A 24,195-nucleotide genomic window follows, 5' to 3' on the forward strand; every position below is an offset into this window, starting at 1 on the left:
TATCTTTATAGGCCATTTAATCTTCCACTCAGCTCTGATTTCTGTGCTTTACACTTTCTCCTTTGGCAACCAGAAGTAGCTAACTGTCCGTCATTTTGATTAATCCATTCCAGTCTTTTCCTTCAGTACAAAGTTCAATGCATATTTTCATGTAAGTCTGCTTTTCTTTTCCTGTTGCATTACCTGTGACATTACCATAATTCAACTTGATACTTTTAAACTTCATCATAACCCTGTGAGAATAACCTAGGCTCCTTAACCACTGGCCCTAACGTGCTCTTAATTAACTACATCACTGAAGTCTGAATTTCTGTTAGAAATGGCATAGATTCCAGATTTAGTCTCATTCAAAATACAAATTTGCTGGCAGTTTGCATTTTGGTCAGAAAACAATGATAGTATTGTCATGCCTACTGTTTTAAATAGCTGCATTCTTTGTGACTATGAGGTTTGCCATTTTAACCATGCCAAGAATAAACTGTTTTGTTTTGAAAAAGCACTGCAGCCTATACAATTTCAAAAATCTTTGGTTATTGACATATAATAATGTTGAACACTTGAACTGTTTCAGCTTACAGAGTGACTCTTTAAACATGCTGCTGAATGTCTAATTTGCAAATTTTAAACCAAATTTCAAGCTGCCTCCTAATCCTGATGACATTGTTCCCACTATTTTGGGCCTCCAATAGGAACAACCAGCTATTAATTATAAGACAACTATTAGTAGCTACTGGTAACTACATGTGCACTTGATTTCTATCAGTAGGTAGATGTGCACCTGATTTGTAGATCCAAGCTGGTACTTAACTAACTCAGTAGAGTTTAAAGAAACTGATTTATTCTTCCTGACTGCAGTAAAGGCCATGTTGCATCCTACACTTTCATAGTAGTGGGAAGAATGAGACCTTCCTCCATTTCATTTCCTATCTGGAAGTTGATACTAACTATCCTTACCATTCTCACAGGTCAAAATATGCTACTTTGTTACATATTTGCATTTGTCTTTCAAAATCCAACACAAAAATTAGAAAAAACCTTGACTACTTAAGAATTAGCCCAATGGCATACCATTATCTAATCTCATTCATAAATGTATGTAATTTCCTATTCAAACCTGAAGACTTCTTATTGATAAATACAAAGTGTAACTTTTTGTGCAGACAAAAATTTCCCCAGGGAACACAGGAATTGAATGTGCTCAAAATCTCAAATACAAACACACAGAGACAGTGAGCATGAACTATTAGTCTCTTAGAAACTAGATGTAAACACAACAATTAACTGTTCATGATTCTGTTTATTTATTCAAATCACTTCTGGCAGTTGGTCACACCTCCAGCTTTCTTAGTAACCACACAAATGAAAAGGCAGGCTCAGGATTATGAAAGAAGAATTATGCAACAAGGCTGTATACAAGCTCAAAGTGTCCAAACAAAATACAGTTCTGGAAAGCAAGACCAAGAAAGCAGATTATACAATCTTCTCACTTCCATGATAAATTGTGATGGAGAAGCAGCAGATTTTTTGCTCCTGACACAAGTCAGTCAACCAGAAAAACAGGAAAACCAAAAGAAGACCAACCAAAAAAACAACAAACTACAAAAAAAAAAAAAAAAAGGCAGAAGCTTCACTGTAAGATTCAGAGCTTTGTAATCAAGCAAAGGCTAAATTTGAATGAAAAAGCAACAATACAATCTCATTATAGATACTGAGGTTTTGATAGGATGGATACATATTTTAGAAACACAAACAAGATTGTGACATGGCTTCACTTCTGTATAATGGACATGGCACAAGAAACAAAAAGGGTAGTTCCAGGGTAGCCCACTGATTTTAGCTCACAACCTAAATATGTATTTATATTGAACATACTAAATACAAACAATATATTTCTAATTTCAGAATACTAACATCTTTGAAGATTTTTAATCCACCTTATTTGTATGTTTATGGATCAGATTATAAAGTCATTAAGTCTTTAAAGTTGAAGAAAGGCATCTAAAGAGGTATAAAAAGAATTTACAACATGCCTCTTTATGGCAGGATGTATCTCTGGGTGCCCGAATGCCTTTTCAAATTTTACCTTCCTGCATTGCACTACTTCAGTAACTCAAAGCAGCTAGAAATCCAGGTTAATTAGTCTTATGTCCTGTCTAATCAGTCTCAAATCAGGGTATGATTATCCATGTTTTATTACTGAAACTCACATCTGCTAAGAAAGCTTTACACCCAGAAGACCTCTGTTAACATGGTGGCTTGATCATGTTTGGTTTTTCCTCGATTTGTGATCGATCATTGGATGATCTCACCTCTGTCTCTCCTGTCCACAAGCTCATCTTTTGGTGTAAGTATCACCTCACTCCACCATGGCCTGAGTTTCTGTGACAACACACTCCAATGGGGAAAAAACAGCAGCTAAGCTGCAAATCTCAGCAAAGGGTCCATTTTCAAACATGCCTTGCCTCATGTGGATGGGAGCACAAGCTTTGCGACTTCCGTTAAAAGGTATTTCTTGTCCTTTGCCCTGTAACAAGGCACATCATCTTCACTCACATGTGATCAGAATAGCAGCTCCCAGGCTGCAAAACAGCATTGAGGTACATCACAAATCTGAGTAATAATGGAGAATGATTGGGCTGGGACAGTGACTGTATTAGTAGCTCGTAACTGTTGTGACTGGTGATGCTGATTCCCAACTCTTTACTGAAAAACACATAGCATTTCTGAACTACCCAGTGGAGCTAAACTGGTGGGGGGCTTTGCTGTTGTTGTTAACAGAAGTCAAGTAAGAGAGAAAATCCATCTGTATCTGTAGCTGTTGACTAAGCAACCGTCAGTCTGCAGTCTTGATTCTGACTCAGTACCAGGAATGGCTGCACCACTTGAACTTGGAAAAACATAAGGACATCTTGGCAAATGAGACAATAAAATAGAAACCTTGGCCAAAACAAACTGAGTGGAGAGATGAGCCTTTACACAAGCTCAACTGTAATAATTATTTACTTTAATTTACTTAGAAGAGTGAAAGCACAGTTGAAAAACTGAATTAATCACAAATCACCATAATTACTTATCAACAGCCACATCTGAAGACTACAGTCTCCATTTCTGAGTTATTTTCTTATTTTCATATATTAGGCACTGTATGCAAGTGAATATTTTGCTTTGCTTTGCTACCCTGGCTTGGCCTCATATCTTCTTGAGTACTGTGATCTTGTATGTAAGGTGCTTTTTTTTTTCCCCCTCCAAGACCGGAAAGCTAACAGTAATACTCTTTGCCTACTATTGCTGTTATAGTTCATTCCCTTCACCTTATGGAAAGAAGATTTTACCTTTGTTTTAATGAGCTTAAGATAAAGCCTTTAAAGAACAGCTGCTGCATTCTGAAGGTCTGGAAGTGAGCGGTTTTCTCACAATAGCATCTTGAGTAAGGACCTACAGAAAGTCCATGCCAACACAGGGTCTTTGGCATTGTGTGGTGAAGAAACTGCACCTCTCCAGGTACACCAATGATAGCCTCCAAGCAAGCTGGTGGAGGCATGACAGCTACACTAGCTGCCCTGTATGAGTAACATATAGAAAGCATAGGAACAGTATGCCACATTTGTACAGGCCTTCAGCATCTCTGTAAACAGATGATTTTTCCCTGGGAATTACACTGGCATAGCTAAAAAGAGGCTGGGTGATTTGGGTAAACTAAATTGTAACTATGTACAGCTATGTAGATACAAGATATTATTAAATGTTCCAGATGTATCTCAGATCAGGGTGAATACAATGACAGTCTTTAGCTTGGAGAAGCACAGGTTTTGCAAGTTTGTGTCACAAGACTAGAAGTGTTATAATGAGATTACATACATTCTCCATAGACACTGTTTTTGTTTAGTGTTGTTTTGGTTGTCCCCTCACTGCAGTTAGCTTTCTTTTTGTGTTCTCCTCAATGAGAACACTGTCCTTGGGTACTCAGCAGATTTTTTGCTCCTGCATTCATCAGTGAGGGCATAATCCTCTTAAAAGTACTAAAGACTACGTAACAAATACTGAAATGTAATTACATAAAATCTGGTGAAATTATAGTAAAAGAAGTTGCATAAATTATGTCTCTTAAGACATTGATGTTTATGTTCTGGGTAATGCGACTCCAAACAATATGTCCCACAACCATATGTTAACAGCAATGACTCCTCAGCAGTGAGAGCATGAGAGACAGAGCAGGTTAAGGTGTGGGGCCTTGGCCTCCAGGCAGCCTTTGCCAGGGCTGGGCTGGAGTCCAAGAGGAGCCATCCTCACCATGTACTAACTCAGCATTACCCCTTCTTCCATGCTTACCTGGAGGTTACTTATCCTGAGGCATCAGGATGCTTTTCTACTAGTTCCCTTTCTGTTCTGTTATTGAATTAAAATAATCACCAAGAACTCAAAATAAACCATGATCTGTTTCAATGGACAGGATAGAGGCTAGCTTTTACAGTTATCCCTAGTTGCTTCACACACCTTCTGAAAATAACATTATAAGAGAGGCCCCAAACTAAAGTCTACTAACAAATGAGAAAAATAAAATGTACACCTCCAAAAACAAGCAACTAGAGTTCGACTATATCCATTAGCTGTATAATTTATAAATCAGTAATAACTTCCTATAAAATGTAACACATTTCAAACATGTCTCTTAGTTTACTGTGGAGAAATAAATTCCTTTTTTTTTTTTTCCCTTTCTTTATTAAATGGACTGTTGGCTTCTTAATGGGCTGTTGACACTTCCTTCATAAGGCTCCTTCTCATCTCAGATGAGAGACAGAACAACAAGGCTGTTTTCTTGCACACAATAATAGATGATTTACTTGGATACATACAACTGCCATCTAAAAAACTCAGTGTGAGTCTAAAATTATAATTCTCTGATATGACTCACAAAGAGAAGCTCTGTGACAGAAACCAGGATATTTTTAAGCAAATTAAGTCTTAAGCACAAAATAAAAACTGCCTTCTAGAAATAGTCCATGTAATAAACTGCTAATAATTGTTAGGTGTTATTTTTTATCTGTGTGTTATATCCATGTGCAAGTATATTATCATTCTGTTAATTAAAGGTTGTGAAGCTTCTGACTTCCGGAAAAGGACAAAATGCTATTACAGGAAAACAGTAGAACTTTCTCACTGAAATGTTTTCCCTTTACACGGAAGTCTCTATATCAGTATACAAGCATAACCAGCAATAGTTCCTCTAATGCTTATTAATTAGTAATCAGGGACAAGAGACATGTCCTCCTGTAATTTTCAGTTCCTCTAGTATTAAAAAAAAAAACAGAGGTGGCATTCCAAAAGGGAAGGTTATTTATGACAATGACAATTTGCTATGTTCAATATGTATTGTAGGAAGATAATACAGCACAGCCATGAGAAGATAAAATTTAACTTTTCAAGCATGCAGTATACTCTAATATAAACAGGAAATTAATTAGATGTCACAAAACAGACAAATGTCATAACCTGTATAGAAAAACCTAACATAGTAATACTTTGAAGATATTCTGCTTCCTGATGCCCTCAGCCCAATGCTATTACTAAAATAACAGTCTGTCTAACAGCCTGTCAGAATATAGAGGCAGTGCTCTCAAAAATACTCATCACTGTAATATTTTCCTTCTCAAAATCTTTATCTTCACCAAACCCTCAAAACTGACATGTAATTGTTCTTATTTAGCCTTCTTGAAATATCACCCCTTTCACACCAGCAACAAATATGGCAGATGTTATTTTAAGATAAAGTCTTAACTGAAAACAGTTTTTGAGCCTCAGACAGGGATTTATCACAACCAACGTTAAACAGCTGCAGTGTGGATGCCTACATGTGAACTTGCCAAACTAGATTGAGCAGAATAGAGCTAGTGAAGACAGGTTCATATAAAACACAATTCGCCTGACATATTTTGCATGTTCGCTATATTTCAGAAGTACCATTTTTAACCACTACCTATAAAGTGAGCCTAAGAGGATTCTCCACTTTCATTTGCATCCTACATTTTGTTTAATGAATCCTATCCTCAGTGTTTTAATGGTAGCCTATCAGAAGAATTTCAGCTTTTGAACTGTGTTCCTCCAGAACAAAATGATAGCAATCTCAGTGTGAGACACTAACATGTCAACCATTTTCTGCCCTAAATATATACTTTATCCCAGATGAAAACTGAAAAAATATGTTGATTTTTCTTAAAGAGCAACTTAAATGCAAACATATGCTTTTCGTTTATACTACCTGTGTGATCTTTAAGGCTTTGTACTCTGGTTGACTATCAACCAAGTGGAACAAGGAGCACAAATAAGTTTACCAACTTATAAGAAATCTCCTGTGATCATCAAAAGTGCAAGCAAAGAAAAAAAGTAAGTAGGACTACGTTGATTTAAATTACATTATAAATTTTGGGAAAATAAACAGTAGAAAAGTATAAGCAATGAGATAATATTAACTTAAAAAAATTAAAACTTATTTTAAATCACTAACTTGGAATTTGTTAACAAAGGAAAAACTCTAAAAACCAAAAAAATAGGACCATGTGGCACTAAAAGAAATGCTGCATTGCACAGTACCCAAGGACGGTGTTCTTATTGAGGAGAACACAAAAAGAAAGCTAACTGCAGTGAGGGGACAACCAAAACAACACTAAACAAAAACAACAACAAAATACGGTTCTTTTCACAGAGATACTAATTGCCATATATATTACAAAAGATTCTAAGACAACATAATAGCTAAAATTCAGTGCTTACTTCATTGTGTGCTACTTTTTAAATGTTTTTCTTTTTTTTTCTTTCCTGTATGTTTCTACAATATCTGCAGGTTGCTCAGAACAGCATTATGTCAGATTATTACTATCAGATACCAAGGTCAGAAGAGACCTGAAGTGGATTCTTGCATTACTTGTTTCCATATGCATAAACTAGAACTAAGTACTTCTAGGAACAGTGATTTTAGAGCTCTCCTTAGCAACTTTCCTTATCCAATGTTAACTAATATTTAACCTGAATACCCCTGGCTGCAGCCTAACCCTTTCACATATTTTTGTTATAGCAAATGAAAACACTTGATCTCTTTTCGCTTTCTTCTTCACTCGTTAATGATTTCCTTATCAGCTATGACATTTTCCCAGACTTCTTAATCTTCACACAAGTCCTACGTTTCAATATTTTGTTTTGAAGTAGCAGTAACTTTTTTTCTTTTTTTCTTTCCCTGTGTGAGAAAATTTAAGCTAGATTGAAATCCTGCTTGAATTGCTCCTACTAAGTAACACATAGGTTACAATGCTATTTAGATTCCCAAGGCATAATTTAGATTTCCTTGGCCTTCAGGTCATATAGTCTACAGAGTCATCAGAGTCAAAAAGGCTTCTTTTCCCTTAACATGCTGCCATGTAATTAATTGTTTTAGTTACAAGATCTGCTCATCTGAGAGACTAACAATTTACATTGGCACCGTTTGTAAATCAAGAATCTTTTAAATCCAAGAAAGCTGCAGGAATCAAGCTGGGACATTTCAGAGTGAAAGACTGCAGAGAAAGACAGCAGCAGCAGGACTACATGGAACCAGTATCCACCAGCAAGCTGGACAGAAAGAAACCTTAACTGCGGCAGTATTTGTGACATGGGGGTAAAACTCAACTGTGTAAGGTGTGCAGCATGCCCCTCCTGACCAAGCACACCTTTTCAATCTTGCTCACACTTAAAAATGTGAGGTTGCAGTTTGATTTCACAAATCATAAAATGGTAAATGGCACTAAAAGAGGAGACCCTGCCAGTGGCCTTCTTGCCAGGGATTCACCTGGCCTCTACAAACCAATTTTCAGCTGGTTCAGGTCTAAGGCAAGAGGAGTAAGAGCACTGGCAGAAAGAAAGTTGGGAATATGCATGCAGTGAAGCAAGGTTGCTTTCAGTACTAGGTATCTGTTAAATCAAGTTAGCTTAATGTTAAACTGTGGCTCGGCTCTCGGCACAGTTGATTTAGAGAGGGGAAAAAAAAAAAACCACAAAGGAAAACACTGATGAAGGTACATATTAACAAAGCGCCTATCAGCTAAGTAGAAAAAAAAAAACCCACTGTTTGATTAATGGCTACTGCTAGCATAGCATGAAAAAAAAATGCTACAATGTAAAAGGAAAGAAAAGAAGAGCCAAAACTTAAAGGGGGCGGGGGGGAAGGAAGGACAATCCAGGAAAAAAAACAAAACTACAGCTTTCTGTGAATAGTGCTAATATAAGGAAGGCGTTAAAATTTCAGATGTCGCTCAGTTGTAGGTAACTTTGCATAAAGCAAGGACTGGATTTTAAGCTAATTTGACCAATGTGTATTGAAACTTTTCAGGAGTGTTTGAAGATTACTAGAACTATGGTTGCTTTTCATCATAGTGGCTCTTCATGAATTACCATGTTGCTTGCTTTCCCTCCATAGCTCTTCCTGCATTAAGAAATCTCTCTACGGGGAGTTTCCAAAAGCCCAAGATACCCACATGCAAAAATGAGTTTAAAAGCCTTACAAGAAGAATGTTGCAACCCAGAATCTAATAGAAGACTGGAGATTTTTTAATATGACAAAATGATTGTCTTTTTAAATTGATCTACTTCGTACACGCTAGAACTAGTTTTACTGAACAGGGCTAAAATTGGTAACAGTTTCAAAACATCAGTGATAACAGAGTTTATTAACTGGGTTGGCATATATGCTAGTATTGAAGTGGAGACAGAATTTTTGTGATCCAGTACAGATAAGGACAAAAATATCCTGTGTGACTAAATGGGCCACCCAGTAAACATAGAATCATTTCAGTTGGAAGGGACCCTTAGGATCATCAAGTCCAACCATAACCTAACCTAACTCTAGCACTAAACCATGTTCCTAAGAACCACATCTAAATGCCTTTTAAACACCTCCAGGGATGGTGACTCCACCATGAGTCAGAATGAACACAATCCCACTCAGAAAAATCTCTACCCAGCACAAAATACTAAATGAGAAATTTGAGGAAAAAAACAGAGGCAGGGAGAAGTGGGAATGAGAAAAGCCTCCAGTACCAGTATGATACAGTGACTGATATCACCTTACTAGCCAGTAAGAGCAAGTTAGCATACAGGAGTGACTAGGTCCAGAAGAATGGGACACTGACTTTTTCTCAGAACAGCATGAGCTTGACTGCACTTTGCCCATAAGAGTGTAGTACTTATGGAAAAGAATGAATTTCATAATAGTATAGATTACAAAGACGTAAGGGTTTTACCAGATTGTTTTCCAGCACTCTTTGCTTTGATTTTTGTAGCTACTAAAAATCCTATAAGAATCTTTAGTGTACAACCAGCCATAACATTTGCGAAACTTGCACTCCCTATAGCCAAAGGAGCAGTGCTTTTGTGCCAGTTGGCATTCAGTTCCCTGAGTAATCCCAAACCCCAGGAATGTAAGTCAAATTGGTGGCGTACATCAGTTCTCAGGTGTTATGAGTGCTTTTATAATATGAAAAAGTAAGTTGTGAACCATGAGGTACTGTAGAAAACCTTGAACTGTGCTAGCAAGGAAGACGTTATGCAAAGATAATTACATTAAAAGATGTCATCATTTTGTAGCACCACGACGATAGGTTCCTCATGCTTAAATTCAGCAATGAAAAAAAATCGTGTCATTTCTGTATTCTCTTGTCTCTCTCTGCAGCCAATGAGAAGATGGCACATTATGAAAATTAATAACACCCTTCTTAAACACCTGCCTTAGGTTGCATTAGCTCTTGTAGCAGTCATGCCACCACTTCTGTCCCTGAAAACCCAACTTGCTCAACCGAGGCAGGACAAACCTGGCAGCCCCTGAGCACCGATAAGGGCAGCACTGAGGGAAGGATAAGCAGGAAGGAGAAGCCAGTGGAAAGATGTCACATGCAGCTAAGGTTATGTATCTGACAAAAGAGTGAAATGGAGGGCAACTATGGCTTCTGTGGATTTGTATCTGCCTTCCTTATTATCATTAACCTTTCCTCAGAGAGGCCCTCCACCCCCATTTAAACTGGTAAGGCTACTGTTTTCTGCAACCCTTGCCTATTATACAGGTTATAAAATTCCCAGAATTAAAATATAATAGAAAGGATTTTTGCTTCAAAAACACACCCTTGTTAACTGAAATTCAAGTAACAAAGGATCACATCCCTTTTGGAAAGGCTTGTCTCTCTCCCTTGAGTGCAGACTGAGATATAATGAATAGCCCTATGTCTCAATTTTTATTGGGGTAAGCGGAATGATTAAGTTAGCGATGCTAAATCTTATTCTCAGCACTCACCTCTCTGGCCCAGACTAAAGGAGTAGATCCTTCGTTCTTCTGGGCAGAGAGCAATATTGCAGTAAGCCTCTGTCTGGGCACTATGGGGTAAGACAAGTTGTATATATACTTGCATACAAACCCACAACCGAGCACACTGCACATCTTTATCACTGTTTGTCTCGTGTGGATTTATAAGGCAGTGATATGCAATCCTATTCAAAAACTCTGTAATATTTATTGTGTATTGCAAGTGTCATAATCATCAACAAAGGGAAGTGTCTGGAAACAACTTTGTTCCTCTCTGATAGCTTTTAGGAGAGCTGAAATTATTCCATTCACTTGGAGTATGTAGAGATTTCAAAACTGGTATTGAGAATCCCAGTGAAGAGTGACATTTTTCTGGTCTTTCCTACACTCTCCCACCACAAACACTCTACTGAAAACCTGTGACGCAAATGAGACGATGTGGAGGAAGGAGCACAGCTTGCTTTACCTCTCTCCCTCAGCCCCGATGAGCTCCCAGCACTGAGATCTTGCAGCACTCTCTGATGGTGTCACACAAGAAGAACTCTCCTGCCTCAGCTTCTGGCCAGGTACAAAAGCAGGTATTTTGTAAAGCATAGCTGCTGCTTGTCACTGACTAAGGATCCCTCAAACCATCTCAATTCCTGTTACACCATGAATACTCTCAGTTCCACTCTCACCTTGAGCTACACACTCAGCTCCAACCACACCAACCTTGGGTTGCCATGCAAACACACCAAGAAACATCTCTGTGTTCCTATGTCCATATCTGTTCCTATTTCAGTTGACTATGATTTCTGAAAGGTAGAACATCCTTAATGCACAAGGGCCAAGGCAGTCGCAGTGCAGATTGTTGCCTGCTCATCCATAATGCAGCACTACAGCCTAAAAAAAGATGTGGGCTCCAAGCACTCCAGTCTTGGCACAGGTGATTTACTGAAGTTGTGCTTCTGCAGCAAAACTCAGATGCCTGCAATAACAAGATGAACTGATTCCATCTGAGAAGCAAAGAATCCAGTTATAGGTGTGCCTTCAAACCAACATGCAATGCCAAATTTGCATTTAGTTCATGTTTTTTTCTAAATGTCTTCAATTAAGAGGTCACTTAATTTTTTGTGCTTAATTAAAAAACCCAAACAAACAAACACAAACATATAGCAGACTGAACCATGTATCAGATTCCAACAAAGGAAAATACATTAAAACGAAAAACAATTTTGTATAAAAAACAAAATGCAGATAAACAGAACGGCCATTTCGTCAGTAACAGCTTTACAGGTGTTTGGAAAGTTAGTACATAACAGTTTGATAATTAATAAATCCACATGGAAAAGCCATAGGAAGAGAAAGCTTCTAGATTTAGAAGATGCAGAAGGGAACAGCAAGGGTTCTGTGCATAAAAACCTTTGTTGAAGTCAGTGGAAGCTGGTGTGCAAAGTAAGAAGTTAGGTATTTATGATCAAGTTTAAAAGTTAACAGGAGTGAATTCTACAGCAGCACTGATTATTTTTTTCTGGTCAATATAATTTGAACAAAAACATACATTCTCGATGCCAGCTTTTAGATGCAGCATTTAGGCATACAACTTCTAAAAAATAAGACAATTTATTTAATAATGCTTTATTATAAGAACTTAAAAACATAATGAATATGCAATGAATACTGAAAGACATCTTGTGACGTTATCTAAAAGGTCACCAACTTCTATGCCAATAATAGGCTCATTGACCTATGAATTCTTCAATACTTAACAATACAATGAGCTACAGTTCTTTTTTGGAGACAGAAAGTATTGCCTAAACCAATAAATACTAGTTTATCACTAGAGCAGATCTACCTCCAGACTTCTTAGCTAAGAAGAGGATCAATACAATTTCTATTCTCTTTTCTATGAGAAAAATGATGGATAATCAGGTCACATGGGAGAAACAAAACCAAAGTCTGAATCTTCAATTCAGTGTCCTGCCCCATGGATTCACATTCATACCAGCTGCTTTTAAACACCACTACTAATGCTATACTACAGGACTCATATAATCAGAGCCCTCCAGATATGCTACAAACATGTTCCCGTAGATAAGTTTAGAACAGTTATTAAACTGCAGAAATATTGTCCTGACCATGCACTACAGTAAAAACCAGGAACTTGCTTTTATTGAATGGATGGCAGAGAGTGCCAGCCCGAATCTCTTACCTTGAAGTCGTTGCATGACATTGGCAATATCCCTCGATCTTGCTGCTAGTCGGGATGAGGCCATGATCTCTCTGCAGCAAGTCCACTTTCCCTGACAGAAGTTTACCTCCAAGCCGTTGATCTTGGTGAGATGAGGATCTCGTAGGGCTCCCTGTCAGCCTTCAGCCGTCAGCATGGTTGGGGTAGTCAGATGCCTCCAGCCCACGCCAACCCTTGCAGGGCCAGGGAACAGCACCGGTGAGCAACCTCAGCACCTGTGAAAGAAAGTACCAAGCTCAGAAGAAACTGCAAGACTAAGAGGTCTGCGTCTTAATAGCTATTTTAACCTGTAAAGTATGGTATGTTTTGTGCATACTGTACAGCTCAGCCAGAGACACTATTAATGCTGAAAGCTTGCTTGGCAATCATTAGCAGACTGAAGCTTCAAAAACAAATCATTAAAAACAATTGGCAATGCACCAGACATCAATGGTTTCCTAAGGATGGTTGTGGATGTTGGTTTAGAAATAACAATAATGGTATACATATTAAAAGTAATACTGTATATTTTTACTGTAAATAATATTACACATAAGAGGAAAAATGAAACCACTTGCAAAATCTAAAAGCTGTACAACTTTCATTCTATCTCACCATGCTAGAAAGGAGCACGTAATAGTAAGTCATTGATCAAGATAATTCTCTAACTCCACTGTACTATGTGCTCTAACGTGAACTACTGAGATTAATTTACTTTATCATTAAATAAATTTGTATTTACATTCATTTTTCTAGTATATGATGATGATGTATTTTGGGTCATTTAATATCAAAAGCTGAGAACTAGAACTTCTACATAACATTATTGTAATTATAATAACATCTATGTGACCATAAATCTGGTCTAAAAAAATAGTTAGATTCTTCAGATAATGTTATCAATAACATCTTCTGAGGAACAAGTACACTGTTTTCCTTTTAAGAAAGAACTGAGCATAAAGACACCAAGAATAATTGAATTCACACTACACATGCTGGGTGCATCCAAAATTCAAGATGGTATGCAGTGGATTGATACCCAAAATATGAGTGAGTTTATTGGTGGTGTGCATTTTCCTCTTTTCCTGGCATCAAGGTCTGATGGAGAACAGAGTCCTCCAATATCAGGCAGACGAGCCTCTAAGCTGCACAGCTTTAGGCACACTGAAGTGTCCTAAAGGAGGTGTGTTAACATGTAAAGGCTGCCAGAGGAAATCACGTTTCAACATTTCCCTTTCTGACCCTTCAAACCCTGCCTGATCCACGGAACTCCCTGCTTTCCCTCTTATTGCTGTTTTTATTTAATGCTTGCTTTGTATTTCAGATAGGTAAGCACTGATCAGGCCAGCAGACCCAAGCTGGCTTTTAAATGAGTGGAGCTGAGGGAATCGCACTTCTGACAGATCAAGTTGCAGAATGGGCCAGGAAGTTCACCCACGTGCCTAGGTTGTGCTCCTGCATGCTGTGGCCAGGCTCGCACTGGTACCCACTCCACATTACTGCTATTTTTGCTTATGTCTACACTTTGTACAAGACATCTGGATGCTCATATCGTTTCCCTCTTCTTACGTGTGCCCGGTTCCTCCTGCAGGTGCCTTGTCCCTTCCCTCCACCCTCCTTCCTTCCCAGGTTTGTCCTGCACACTTCTTGCGGTGCACAGAGATTGAGCATATCAGTCACCATCTCTCAAACACAGAAAGGAGCCCTGGCAGCTGGGAGGTCTCATCCTTCTGACAGCTTGGCACAAGCAGGTGCCACCATCACACCTCTTGGCTGCAGCACCAACAGGCGCTGATGGTCCCCTGGTGTTGCTGAATTGCCACACAGAGCATCAGCAACCAGGGCTCTCTTCCACAGCTGACACCAAATGGTGCACAACTTGGTGGATGGGGAGAGGGGGGAAGTTTTCTGTTGCTCATGTCCACATATGTCAGTTTGGTGAAATTTGCTTCCTTGGCACTATTTAAATGAAACATCAGGTTGTTTAACTCCATTCAAACCAGAAATATTCATAACAAGGTGGGTTAAATGAAGCCTTGCTTCTGTAGCAGTGGCACTGCTAACATTTTGAGTGGTAATGTAAGTGAGGTACAGCAACTTTTAATAGTAAGCTGCTAGACTAATCATTGGGCAGAGATAAGGGGTATTAAAAATGCCTTGTCTGATTGTTTTTTGGCAAACAGCAGTAAATATATCAGAATGCCAGCCTACTCACACCGTGACAGAGCTGGTGTAAATCAGCCGTACATGAGCAGAATTAGAGGAGCTGTGGAAGATGCTGATCTAACTCCAAGTTAAAAATGTCTGGGAAATTGTAACGAAGATACATGTTCAAGCTACTCATACAGCAGGCTGAGTGCAGTGACAACTGGCAGACTTGAAATTAATAATTTAGCTAGCTGATATTAAATTATATGCTGCATAAGAAGAATCTGCAGTTCTAAATATGGCTCCTCATTCAAAAGCTCCTTTGCAAATAGGGGAATTAACTCATTTAAAGAAGACACTAAGTTACTACAGGTGGTAAGGAAAGATTCTCATGTGCACTGTCATTACCACAAGCAGAAAACCGCAGCTTGGAGCACAGCAAAGACATCAGTGAAACAGACAAAACAAAGCTTGATGCAGCCTTCTCACCTGACTTCAGCCAACATCTAAAGCTCTATAGAGCAAAAAATCTACATGCACAGTCAGCTATTCCATGAAATGCAGAAGGGAAATTTTTCTTGACTTCTACAAATAGTTAAAGGCTGCAACAAAAGATCTTTTTTTACCAATGAAAGATTATATTTTTCAGATTTGTAAACACTGAAAACTTACTTAAATATTCTCATAGCTGTTAAACAAAATAATTTGTAATAAATTGAATTACTTTTTCATTTCAGTGCCAGACACAAAGATGTATCTTCAGATGTTCTGATGCTTTCAAAATGCACAGGTTTTAGGAAAAGTGCATAGCTTACATATCATAAATCTTAGCCTGAAATAAACTTGAAGGACTATATGAGCTATTCACTGCTTTAGCATGCAACAACTGATTGTTCATTATTAATAATTATTAATATTTTGGTCAGAACCTACAGGGAATGAATACACAAGAGTGAAACAGAATGGTTTTGCATATAAATGGGGGGGGGGGGGGGGGTATTACATTTGCCACTTATCTGTATTTAGTGGATAAAGTTACACCGACACCATTTTCTTACATTAATATCCCAATACTCTTTTTTTAGATGAAAAAGTGGAAACATGAACTTCTTCTGTGATACAAAAACCATCAGGCCTAGCAATTAGCTATAGTAATATGCAGTTTACAATCCACTATACTTTATTGTTTCTCTTTTCAAAAACCAGAAAAGTAATTTGTCTCTTCTATGGAAGAGATAAGAAAAACACTAGATATATTACAAGTTATCTTTTCCAGGTCCCCAGTGTAATTCTCATTCTTTCATTGTGCTAAGGAGTGCTTTGAATTATGTGCAATTAAAAAAATAATATATTTTCCTTTTATTGGTAAACCTAGAATACCATTGGCAAGACCAAGTTGTATTTTATCTTTTTTTATTAAAGTTTCTAAAACATCTTAAAGTAAAACAGACAGGCCTGTCAGCATAGCAGTTCCAGAACCAGAGAGCCCTCTGTTAGGTGCAGACAACATATAAGATGTACAACAATGGTTGAAGATAAACCTGACCAAAACCAGGGTAAAAAAAAATCTCTGACTATCCTTCAGCTTAGCACAAATTACAAATTCCCACTACACCAGGTTGCTGCCACATATAGCAGCTTGGCAAAGACCGCTGCTGGTGTAAAGCATAGTAGTATCTGAAAATAGAATTTTAGTCTTCTATAATCTCCAGTTTAGCAGCAACGGATAAAGAAACTCCAGAAAAACAAGGATAAACACAGATAAGCAAATAAAGTTATTGACGAAAGCAAGAAATAGGTGGCAGGCTGTGAAAGGACTATTTCTAATCTAAGACATATCAAAAAGAGATATTTGAGAGGACAAAAACCAGAGTAATAAATTCAAGGAATTCCTGCAGCTAGAAGTAATTTTCAAATGTTACATAGATATAAGAAATACAGTGGAATAACTAAAATAACTATAGGACATGAACTGAACAGAATCCCGGGAATTACAGAAATAAGGTCAAGTGCTGGAGCGCCATATATATAAATAGAGGCAGACTTCCCTGGTAAAAAACAGTGGTACAGAACTGATCAAGTCAAACAAACATTTCCAGGAAAGAATTTCTGAACATGCTTTACTGCTGCAGTGCTAGAGGTCCACTTTGATCCACAGGTTCTGCTTCTGAAACATAAGATATATTGGAAGTACTGCCAGAGCGATAGAAGCTGCTGGAATGGATGCAATTCTATCAGACAGCGGTGATCCTGATGTCAGTCAAGAATAAATGATTCACATGAAGGTAGGAACCAGAATTTTCTGAAGGTCATAACTGCATTTTTAAACATCAAATAATCACAGAACCAGCTATTTTAGGTTGGGTTTTAGTTAGTAGTGTGAAAAAAAATAAAGCATTTATCTTATAAAACAGCTCTGACTAAGGAAGTGATTGATGTAGCCCAAAATATCAGAAGAATAACCCGAAGCACATAAAAAGTTCAAGGGCTGATCAAAAGAGAGAGTGCTTAAAAAATAAACAAAAGGGAAACCAGTTACAGAAGTCAACTAGACTGAAGAGCACAGCATCTCCCCTGTGAAGCAGGCTGGGCATTTCCTTAAGTCCAAGGTCCAGTAATCATACACCTATTCAGGGCAGAATAAAACTGCTCCAGACACAAATGGAAAAGTCAACACTCAGAAATAAGTGGGCAGAAAAAAAGAATGAGAAGAGCTCTGCCATGGTGTATGCTGCCTACAGGGATGAAGAGAGACATGCTGAAAGACCAGTTGAACTGGACTTAGGAAGTAAAGACAGCAAGCAAATGTTTATTAGCCAGATAAGTAAAAACAAAGTAGAAAATAAGACCAAGTGGAGATTAATTTGCCTCAGTTAGTATTATACAGATTTTTCTACTGAAGACAACTCTGATAGACAAAGCCACAGTAGAAATGGAAACAGCATCACCTGAAATCAAAATTAAAAATGGAAGAACTTGAAAAGTTAATCCCAGAATACTGAAAACGAGTAGCTGGTGCATTGAGAATCCATTTGTAAATTTATTGGAATAAATCTGTCAAGCTACAGGTAATGCCTACTGGACATATTAAAATTAGGAGCTAGGATGAAGTAGTGGGGTAGAATGATCCAAAAGGATTCTTATACTATCTTCAAAGAAAATGTGGTACCTCCTCAATGGTCTTCCAAAATCCAGGCCAGCAGAAGAGTCCCTTTGATAATTGTTACAAATTATTGAATTGCACATCTGTGGCTGTTTGCTTAAGCACAATGTACCACAAGTCAGTGCATACTGGAACATTCCCAAGTCCAATGGGACATAACTGTGTACTGCATAAGATAATGGAAAAAAAATTCTGGCTCTGAAAGGTGTTTTTGATAGTTGAATCCTAACACCTTCACTCTCTGCTTCCTTTTGCTACTGCATGGATTGCTTTTGAATAGAAAAGGGTGGAAGAAGAGACAGACAACAAACACATTGAAACAGGAACACTAAAACAAGATGATCTCCCTGACCATCCAATGCCAAACTGACTTGATGTGCAGTAGTTACTTTGAGGTATTGAAATTTGTCTTTCTTGGGGAGCATAGGGAGGATGAGAGAGAGAATTCAGATAATTTCTGGAGCTCCAAATTATTTTGGTTCCTCTAGTTATGCTTCGTCTTTGTTTGGAGTTGAACAAAAGTTCTTCATAAGGTTGAGGATCTGCAACAGCAACTAATAATTTGAAAGATTTAACGTAATTTGCACATCTGACATTTAAATCTGTGGCATATATGGCACACAATTTTTCTATGCTTTACCTATAACTGTACTCTGGTATTCAAAAATTATTTGTAGGACCCTAGTCATGCACATGCTATGCATGTATTTACACTTCAGCAAATAAGCATTTTCTTTTCTACTTTCTATTGTGTTTTGGGGGATGGGCAAAAATCAAGTGGTGTGATGCTCTGATTCTTGTTTTGAAAGCTGTAATTCCATTTGAACAAAAAAAATTGTGAAGTGTTCTAGGAGAAAACAGAAAGCAGAGATTTGTTGTTTTTTTTTTTTTTAATGGCAGAACACACATTGTTAGATATATTCAAAGAAAGGTCATTCAATGTCTTTCTTCTATGAAAAGTTAAATACAATGTATGCTACAGTTTAGTAGTCTTGCTCTTGAAATTCTGCAGGAATATATTACAGTCTATATAGATGCTGGTAATAGCAGGAGACTGAGATCAGTAGCTCATTACCTCCTACAAACACAGGATATAATCCTTGCTTCAAAGAGCTTACTATCTGCGCAAAGACAGGCCAAGATTAAGATCAGAGGTCACAATACACAAGCAAATAGAACAGAGTGAAGTTCAGATATAATATGTAAGCTGGTTAATGGTAGGAGAGCCATTCTGGTTTTTCTGTTTTAATACTGATATGGCACCTAGGATTTCTGTGGCATAATATGACCTATAGCAGAAGGCTCTTGCAGAGGCATATCTGTAGGAGAAAAAAAAAAAATAAATGAAGACCACTAAAATAGAAAACACCAAAGCATCTCAGGAAAGGGTGGGTCAAACAGAGTTTGAGATAAGAAAGTAAGCGTCAGTTCTTTGGTATTTCTGCACATCTCCCAAGCAGAAAGCTTAGTTGAAGTATAGTTTGTGAGCGAGGGGCAGATACAGCCGATATATGAATGGAAAAGAGAAACACTTCTGTTTTCCCCATGAAACTTGTGCCTTTGAGCGAAACAAAGGCAAAAGTTCAGTTGCTTCAGAGATACACTGCTGCTCTTATTTTTGTGACTTCTAAGGAGAAACGAGTTTTGTCGTTAGCCATGGTAACAAGGAAGTATGGAATTATTTATGTTTGAGGTATGTTCTTTCCCAATAACTACAGCCAGTATGGCAAAAGAAAGAAAAGAAAATAAAAACACAACCCAACACAAAACCAAAAAAGAACAAACAAACAAACAAAAAAACCGAGTCACAACTGACTTCCTTTAACAAAGTGTAACTGAGATGGGTTAACATGGTGTCTGTCCAAAGGGTGAATATATGCATACATCTCTTGGGGCTCGATCCATGGAAGCCCTGTTGACCCACAGTGATCACTCTCACTGCACTAGTCTTGGAAGTTCTCCAGGGATTCACACCTTGTTCAGTGCCTCACCCAAGGAGATCCTCGTCAGGGCCAGGCATGCTTACCTTCTCCCCAAATGCATTTAAATACTGACAGACTGCTGCTCCTCCTTCCCTGTGCACCTCTGCTCTGCCTGACCCAGTATCAAAGTGTTACTTTCTTTGAGCAGTGTACTTGCTGGCAGGCTGTTTAACTCACTGTAGCTCCAGTGAAATTCACAGGGAAGATGCTTTTAAGGTCCCAAAGTACAAACAAAACCCAAACAAACAAAACCCAAACAAACAAAACCCAAACAAACAAAACCCAAACAAACAAAACCCAAACAAACAAAACCCAAACAAACAAACCCCAAACAAACAAAACAAAAAATCCTTTGAGGATTCTAATATTTAATAAAGAGAAAGTAATGCTGAATCAAGGTATACAGTCATTATGAGATTCTTGTGCACGTATTAAATGCATCAGTCCAAATCATTACTGGCACATACCACAATTACTTAAAGTAAAAATAAAACAAATTTTAAAAGTCACAAATGTATTTGGGTTCCACAGTGATTAATACCTATTCATTGGTATTTTATACTCAGCAACACAGAATTGCCATTGGCATATATGATCTCTGAAGGTAACGTTAAACAAACCAACCAACCAACCAACCAACAGAGACACTGGGAACAGGAATTAAAAGAATAGGAGGGAAGTGGAGAGATTATTACTTCTACTTTCACATCGAGCAGAGTTTGAAAATATAAGAATTGAATCCCTCTGACACGCAGCACCATGCTCATTCTGGAGAGCTCCTTTTTCCAGAGGAAACTTCAGTGCTTTAAGGAATGTGATAGACATCCCATATGACAATAGATACGCACTCCTACCAGTAAAAAAAGTAACTCTACAAATTTTAGTGCTGTACCCCATAAACCAGTTTTGTCAGCACACGAAAATTAGTACAATACACAAAAAGCATTTCTGTTTACCGACTAAAAAACACAGTGCCCTGATATTCTCTGTCCAGTGACAATATTTTAACATAGTTCATCAGCATTTATAACTTGGGATCTGTTTAGGTGTTAAAGTGCAGGCAAGAATCCTGAAAATAATTACCAGAAATCACAGAAAGCAAACAGTCCATCACTAGTACTACTACAGGAAAGCGTGTGCCTGTTAAGAGTCTTTCAACAGGCTCGGCACTTGAAAAGTGCTGGCAAGCAGCCAGAAACACACCATACTACTTCCCTGCAAGCCACACAGGTAAAAATCCCTCACAGTGATGAGCACTGGAGTTTCCCTCAGCATCACATAGATGATTTACATAAGTAATTCCTTACCAATTTGAAAAATCTGGTCTATTATAGCAGATTACTAATAGTCCTTGCAAGCTCTTCTCCCTAGCATGCATATGGTTGCAAATATGGTTGTCAAAATCCTAGTAACAACCTTCTCTGTTAGTATTCCAGCAGGTTTTACCTCTGGGGAGTTACCACACATACCAGGGAGCCTATGGGCTATGCGTCTTTATTGCAGTGCGCTCTTCCCTTTTGCATCATCACTGCATGCAACCCAGCCTAAAACTGGCTTCTTGGGAGTGCATGTGAATAGTCACATCTTCCCCGATAAACTACATTTTGGCCTGCAGTGTGTGACTGAGCATAAAAAACGAGTATCTCTGCAACGCACACATGTGCATTTCAAGGAGGCGAACCGCAGCCCTCCTCCGGGATTTCCTACCCCCCGTGCTCAGACAGAGCAAAACCTCAAACCCACCGAGGAAAACGGGCAAACTCCGCAATCACAGCAGCGAGTTTCGGATTAAGCTCAAGGCAGGTTGACGCAGGGAGGCAGAAGGCGGCTGGAGGGCAGCCCAGGGAGGCTTCCCTATGGGGGTTCCTCCTTCCAAGCCACTCTCCGGCCGGCGACCCACGAGCCCACCCGGACCCTCCGAGGCGGCGGTCCCCACCGAACGCCCGCAGCCCCGTGGAACCCCACGCCCCGGCGCCACAGCTGCTGCTGCTTCTGCTGCCGACGCTCCCTACCTCCGCCCGCCGCACCGTAACGTACCGCGCTGCTCCGCGCCTCCCTGCGCCCGGCGCGGCTCCCTGGTTACCGAGCACAACCCGCCGCGCCGTGCCGCCCCGCCCCGCCCCGCCCCGCCCCGCAGGTGGGGGGTGGCGGGGGTGGAAAGAGGGCGGTGAGCAGAGTGGTTATGCTGGCTGTGTGCGTACCGTGTCCTTGCGGTGTTTCCCAGGCCGCGGCCGCGGCCGCCACTGCCACCACCTCCTCCAGGCTGCAGCCCGGCCCCCCCCTCACTGTGCCCCGGCCCCTGTCTTGCGCGCATCACGGGGGACTGCGCCCCGCCCCGCCGCGGCTGCAGCAAGGCCAGGGCAGCTTGTCCCGGAGCAGCTTCTTTGGCCGCTATTCTGTGAAACCGGAGGATACGGTACCGGCCTCAGCCCCGAGCCTAAATACCCCGAAGTGTGCTCGACCGAGTAGCCAAAATACTTCTGAGAATGACTGTATGGAGCTGTTACTGCTAATTACTAGTCAGATTACTATGATTATTGTTGAATACAATTCAACAATTATTATTGTTGAATAGCGTTCTGTGGGGCATTACCTTTGGGATAGGCTCCAGAGCATCATCGTGCATAAGGCAAGGAGCTGCGCAAGCAAACTGGGGCACCGGCACTTACATAACAGCAGCAGGACAGAAATATTGGAAGGAGCTGGCAAGACTGTCTGCCACTTTTGAGCTCAAACCACATTAGCCATGCAACAATATTTATGCCACCAGTATAAAATGTGATTCTGCCTCTTCAAAAGACATTGCACAAATGCTGGCGCTTGGTTATGCTTTTTGCCTTCTTCATTTTCATTTTTATAGTTAAGACTAACTTCATGCAGGACAGAGAGGATATTTTTCTGCTTAAGAGATGGATCATCTCTGGTCTGTATCATTGCGGAAGAAAAACATTCATATAGAGCTGAAATGTAGAAGCTGGGAGAAACAGTACCAATGTAGCTCTAAGTTTTCATCTTTTCTGGCAGTGCTGCAGTGATTCTACAACATTAGCATGCATGGTGTTTACTGAGTGGATGGATGGAATCTGAGTTCAGCAGCAGAGATTACTCAGCATCGTCCCTTCACTTAGTGCTAGTCATGTTAATGGTGCTACCCTTGTGAGATCAACCCTTACACTTGTGGCACCTGTCCCGACACAATACGCAGTTATAGATCACACATTTGGAGCCAGGATACTGTGTGGAAGAAGCTACAGCAGGATTCTTGTGAACCTGGGGCATATGTATCTAGGTCACCTCCAGCCATCCACAAAAATTCTCTCTTCCTGACAGTGAGTGTAGCCATGCATATTGGACCTGAAATTTTCCTCCTCTTGAGGACTGTGGGATTTTTGTTGTTGTTTGGGTTGGTTGGTTCTGATTGGTTCATTTTAGGTTTTGTTGTTGGGTTTTTTTTGTGTGTGTTTTTTGTTTGTTTTTGTTGTTTTGGTTTGGTTTTGGTTTGGTTTTTTGTGCAGGAGGGGAACCATAAAGCCTTTTTTCACCCAGTCTTTTTTTTTTTTTTAATTGTTTGTCCTGCTTCTTTGTCTTACCCCATGCCAGTTGCAGCATCAAAGATGGCAAATAGATAGTGATATGCTTCTAAAGTTCCCCTTTCCACACATGCCTTTTTGCTGAATAAATTCCTCACTTTGCTGTCTCTTTCAGAAAATGCCATTTTATCTTCCTAGGTTAAGAGTATGAGTATTAACATTAGAGAGAACATCTTCACTACAATAGCTTAGACTTCATATAATAATACTACTACTATCATTTGAAGCAATGCAAAGGAAAGTACTTGCTAGTGTAAGCTTCCTTCATTCTCAAAATGGCAGTACTATGTGTCATCTTGTATGTTTTAAATGTTCAGCTAAAATGATTATGTTCTGCCTATCCATTATAGCAGGAAACCCACAGAAACCTTACTGATTTCTGTATAGCTACTTTGAGTTTAATACACAGAAAAGAAGATGTGGCTTATTTCAATCTCTTCCTCTTCATATATTTCATGAGAACATAATGCCACTCAAGTTCATCCTATTTGTTCTTATACCAAATAATCAACTCCAGCTATGTATACAGCTGGAGTCCACCCTGTACAAAAAATATATTCCAAACCAAGGTGGCAGCCATTGTAGGATTCACTGTACCTACTCAGACTTTTTTGTTTGAAAACAAAAAAAATGTTTTCAAAACCCTAGGGACAATGCACTACAATTTACCACCATTACTTTTCTTATTCTGCGTTTAATTGTTAAATATCATGAACTGAAACTGTTGCCACTAGGATGTTTGTAGACAGACCTTCTGGAAGGAAAGAGGATTATATTTGCTAAGC

At 39.1% G+C, this 24,195-nt stretch overlaps 1 protein-coding gene across 3 annotated transcripts in view; it reads right to left on the minus strand.

Annotated features, from left to right (window-relative positions):
• The window catches only part of SYNE1 (spectrin repeat containing nuclear envelope protein 1), a 300,424-nt gene extending 278,495 nt beyond the window's left edge, over positions 1-21,929 (minus strand). For all 3 annotated transcript variants that reach the window (XM_071806433.1, XM_071806432.1, XM_071806430.1), the window contains exons 1-2: positions 21,858-21,929; positions 12,510-12,763 (exon numbers count right to left, since the gene is read on the minus strand). In XM_071806433.1, the coding sequence (XP_071662534.1) occupies positions 12,510-12,573 (64 nt within the window). In that variant the 5' untranslated portion in view covers positions 12,574-12,763; positions 21,858-21,929. The remainder of the gene's footprint in view (positions 1-12,509; positions 12,764-21,857) is intronic.
• Positions 21,930-24,195: the final 2,266 nt, after the last annotated feature.

Source organism: Patagioenas fasciata, chromosome 3 (genome assembly GCF_037038585.1).
Source record: "Patagioenas fasciata isolate bPatFas1 chromosome 3, bPatFas1.hap1, whole genome shotgun sequence".
Lineage (NCBI taxonomy): Eukaryota > Metazoa > Chordata > Aves > Columbiformes > Columbidae > Patagioenas > Patagioenas fasciata.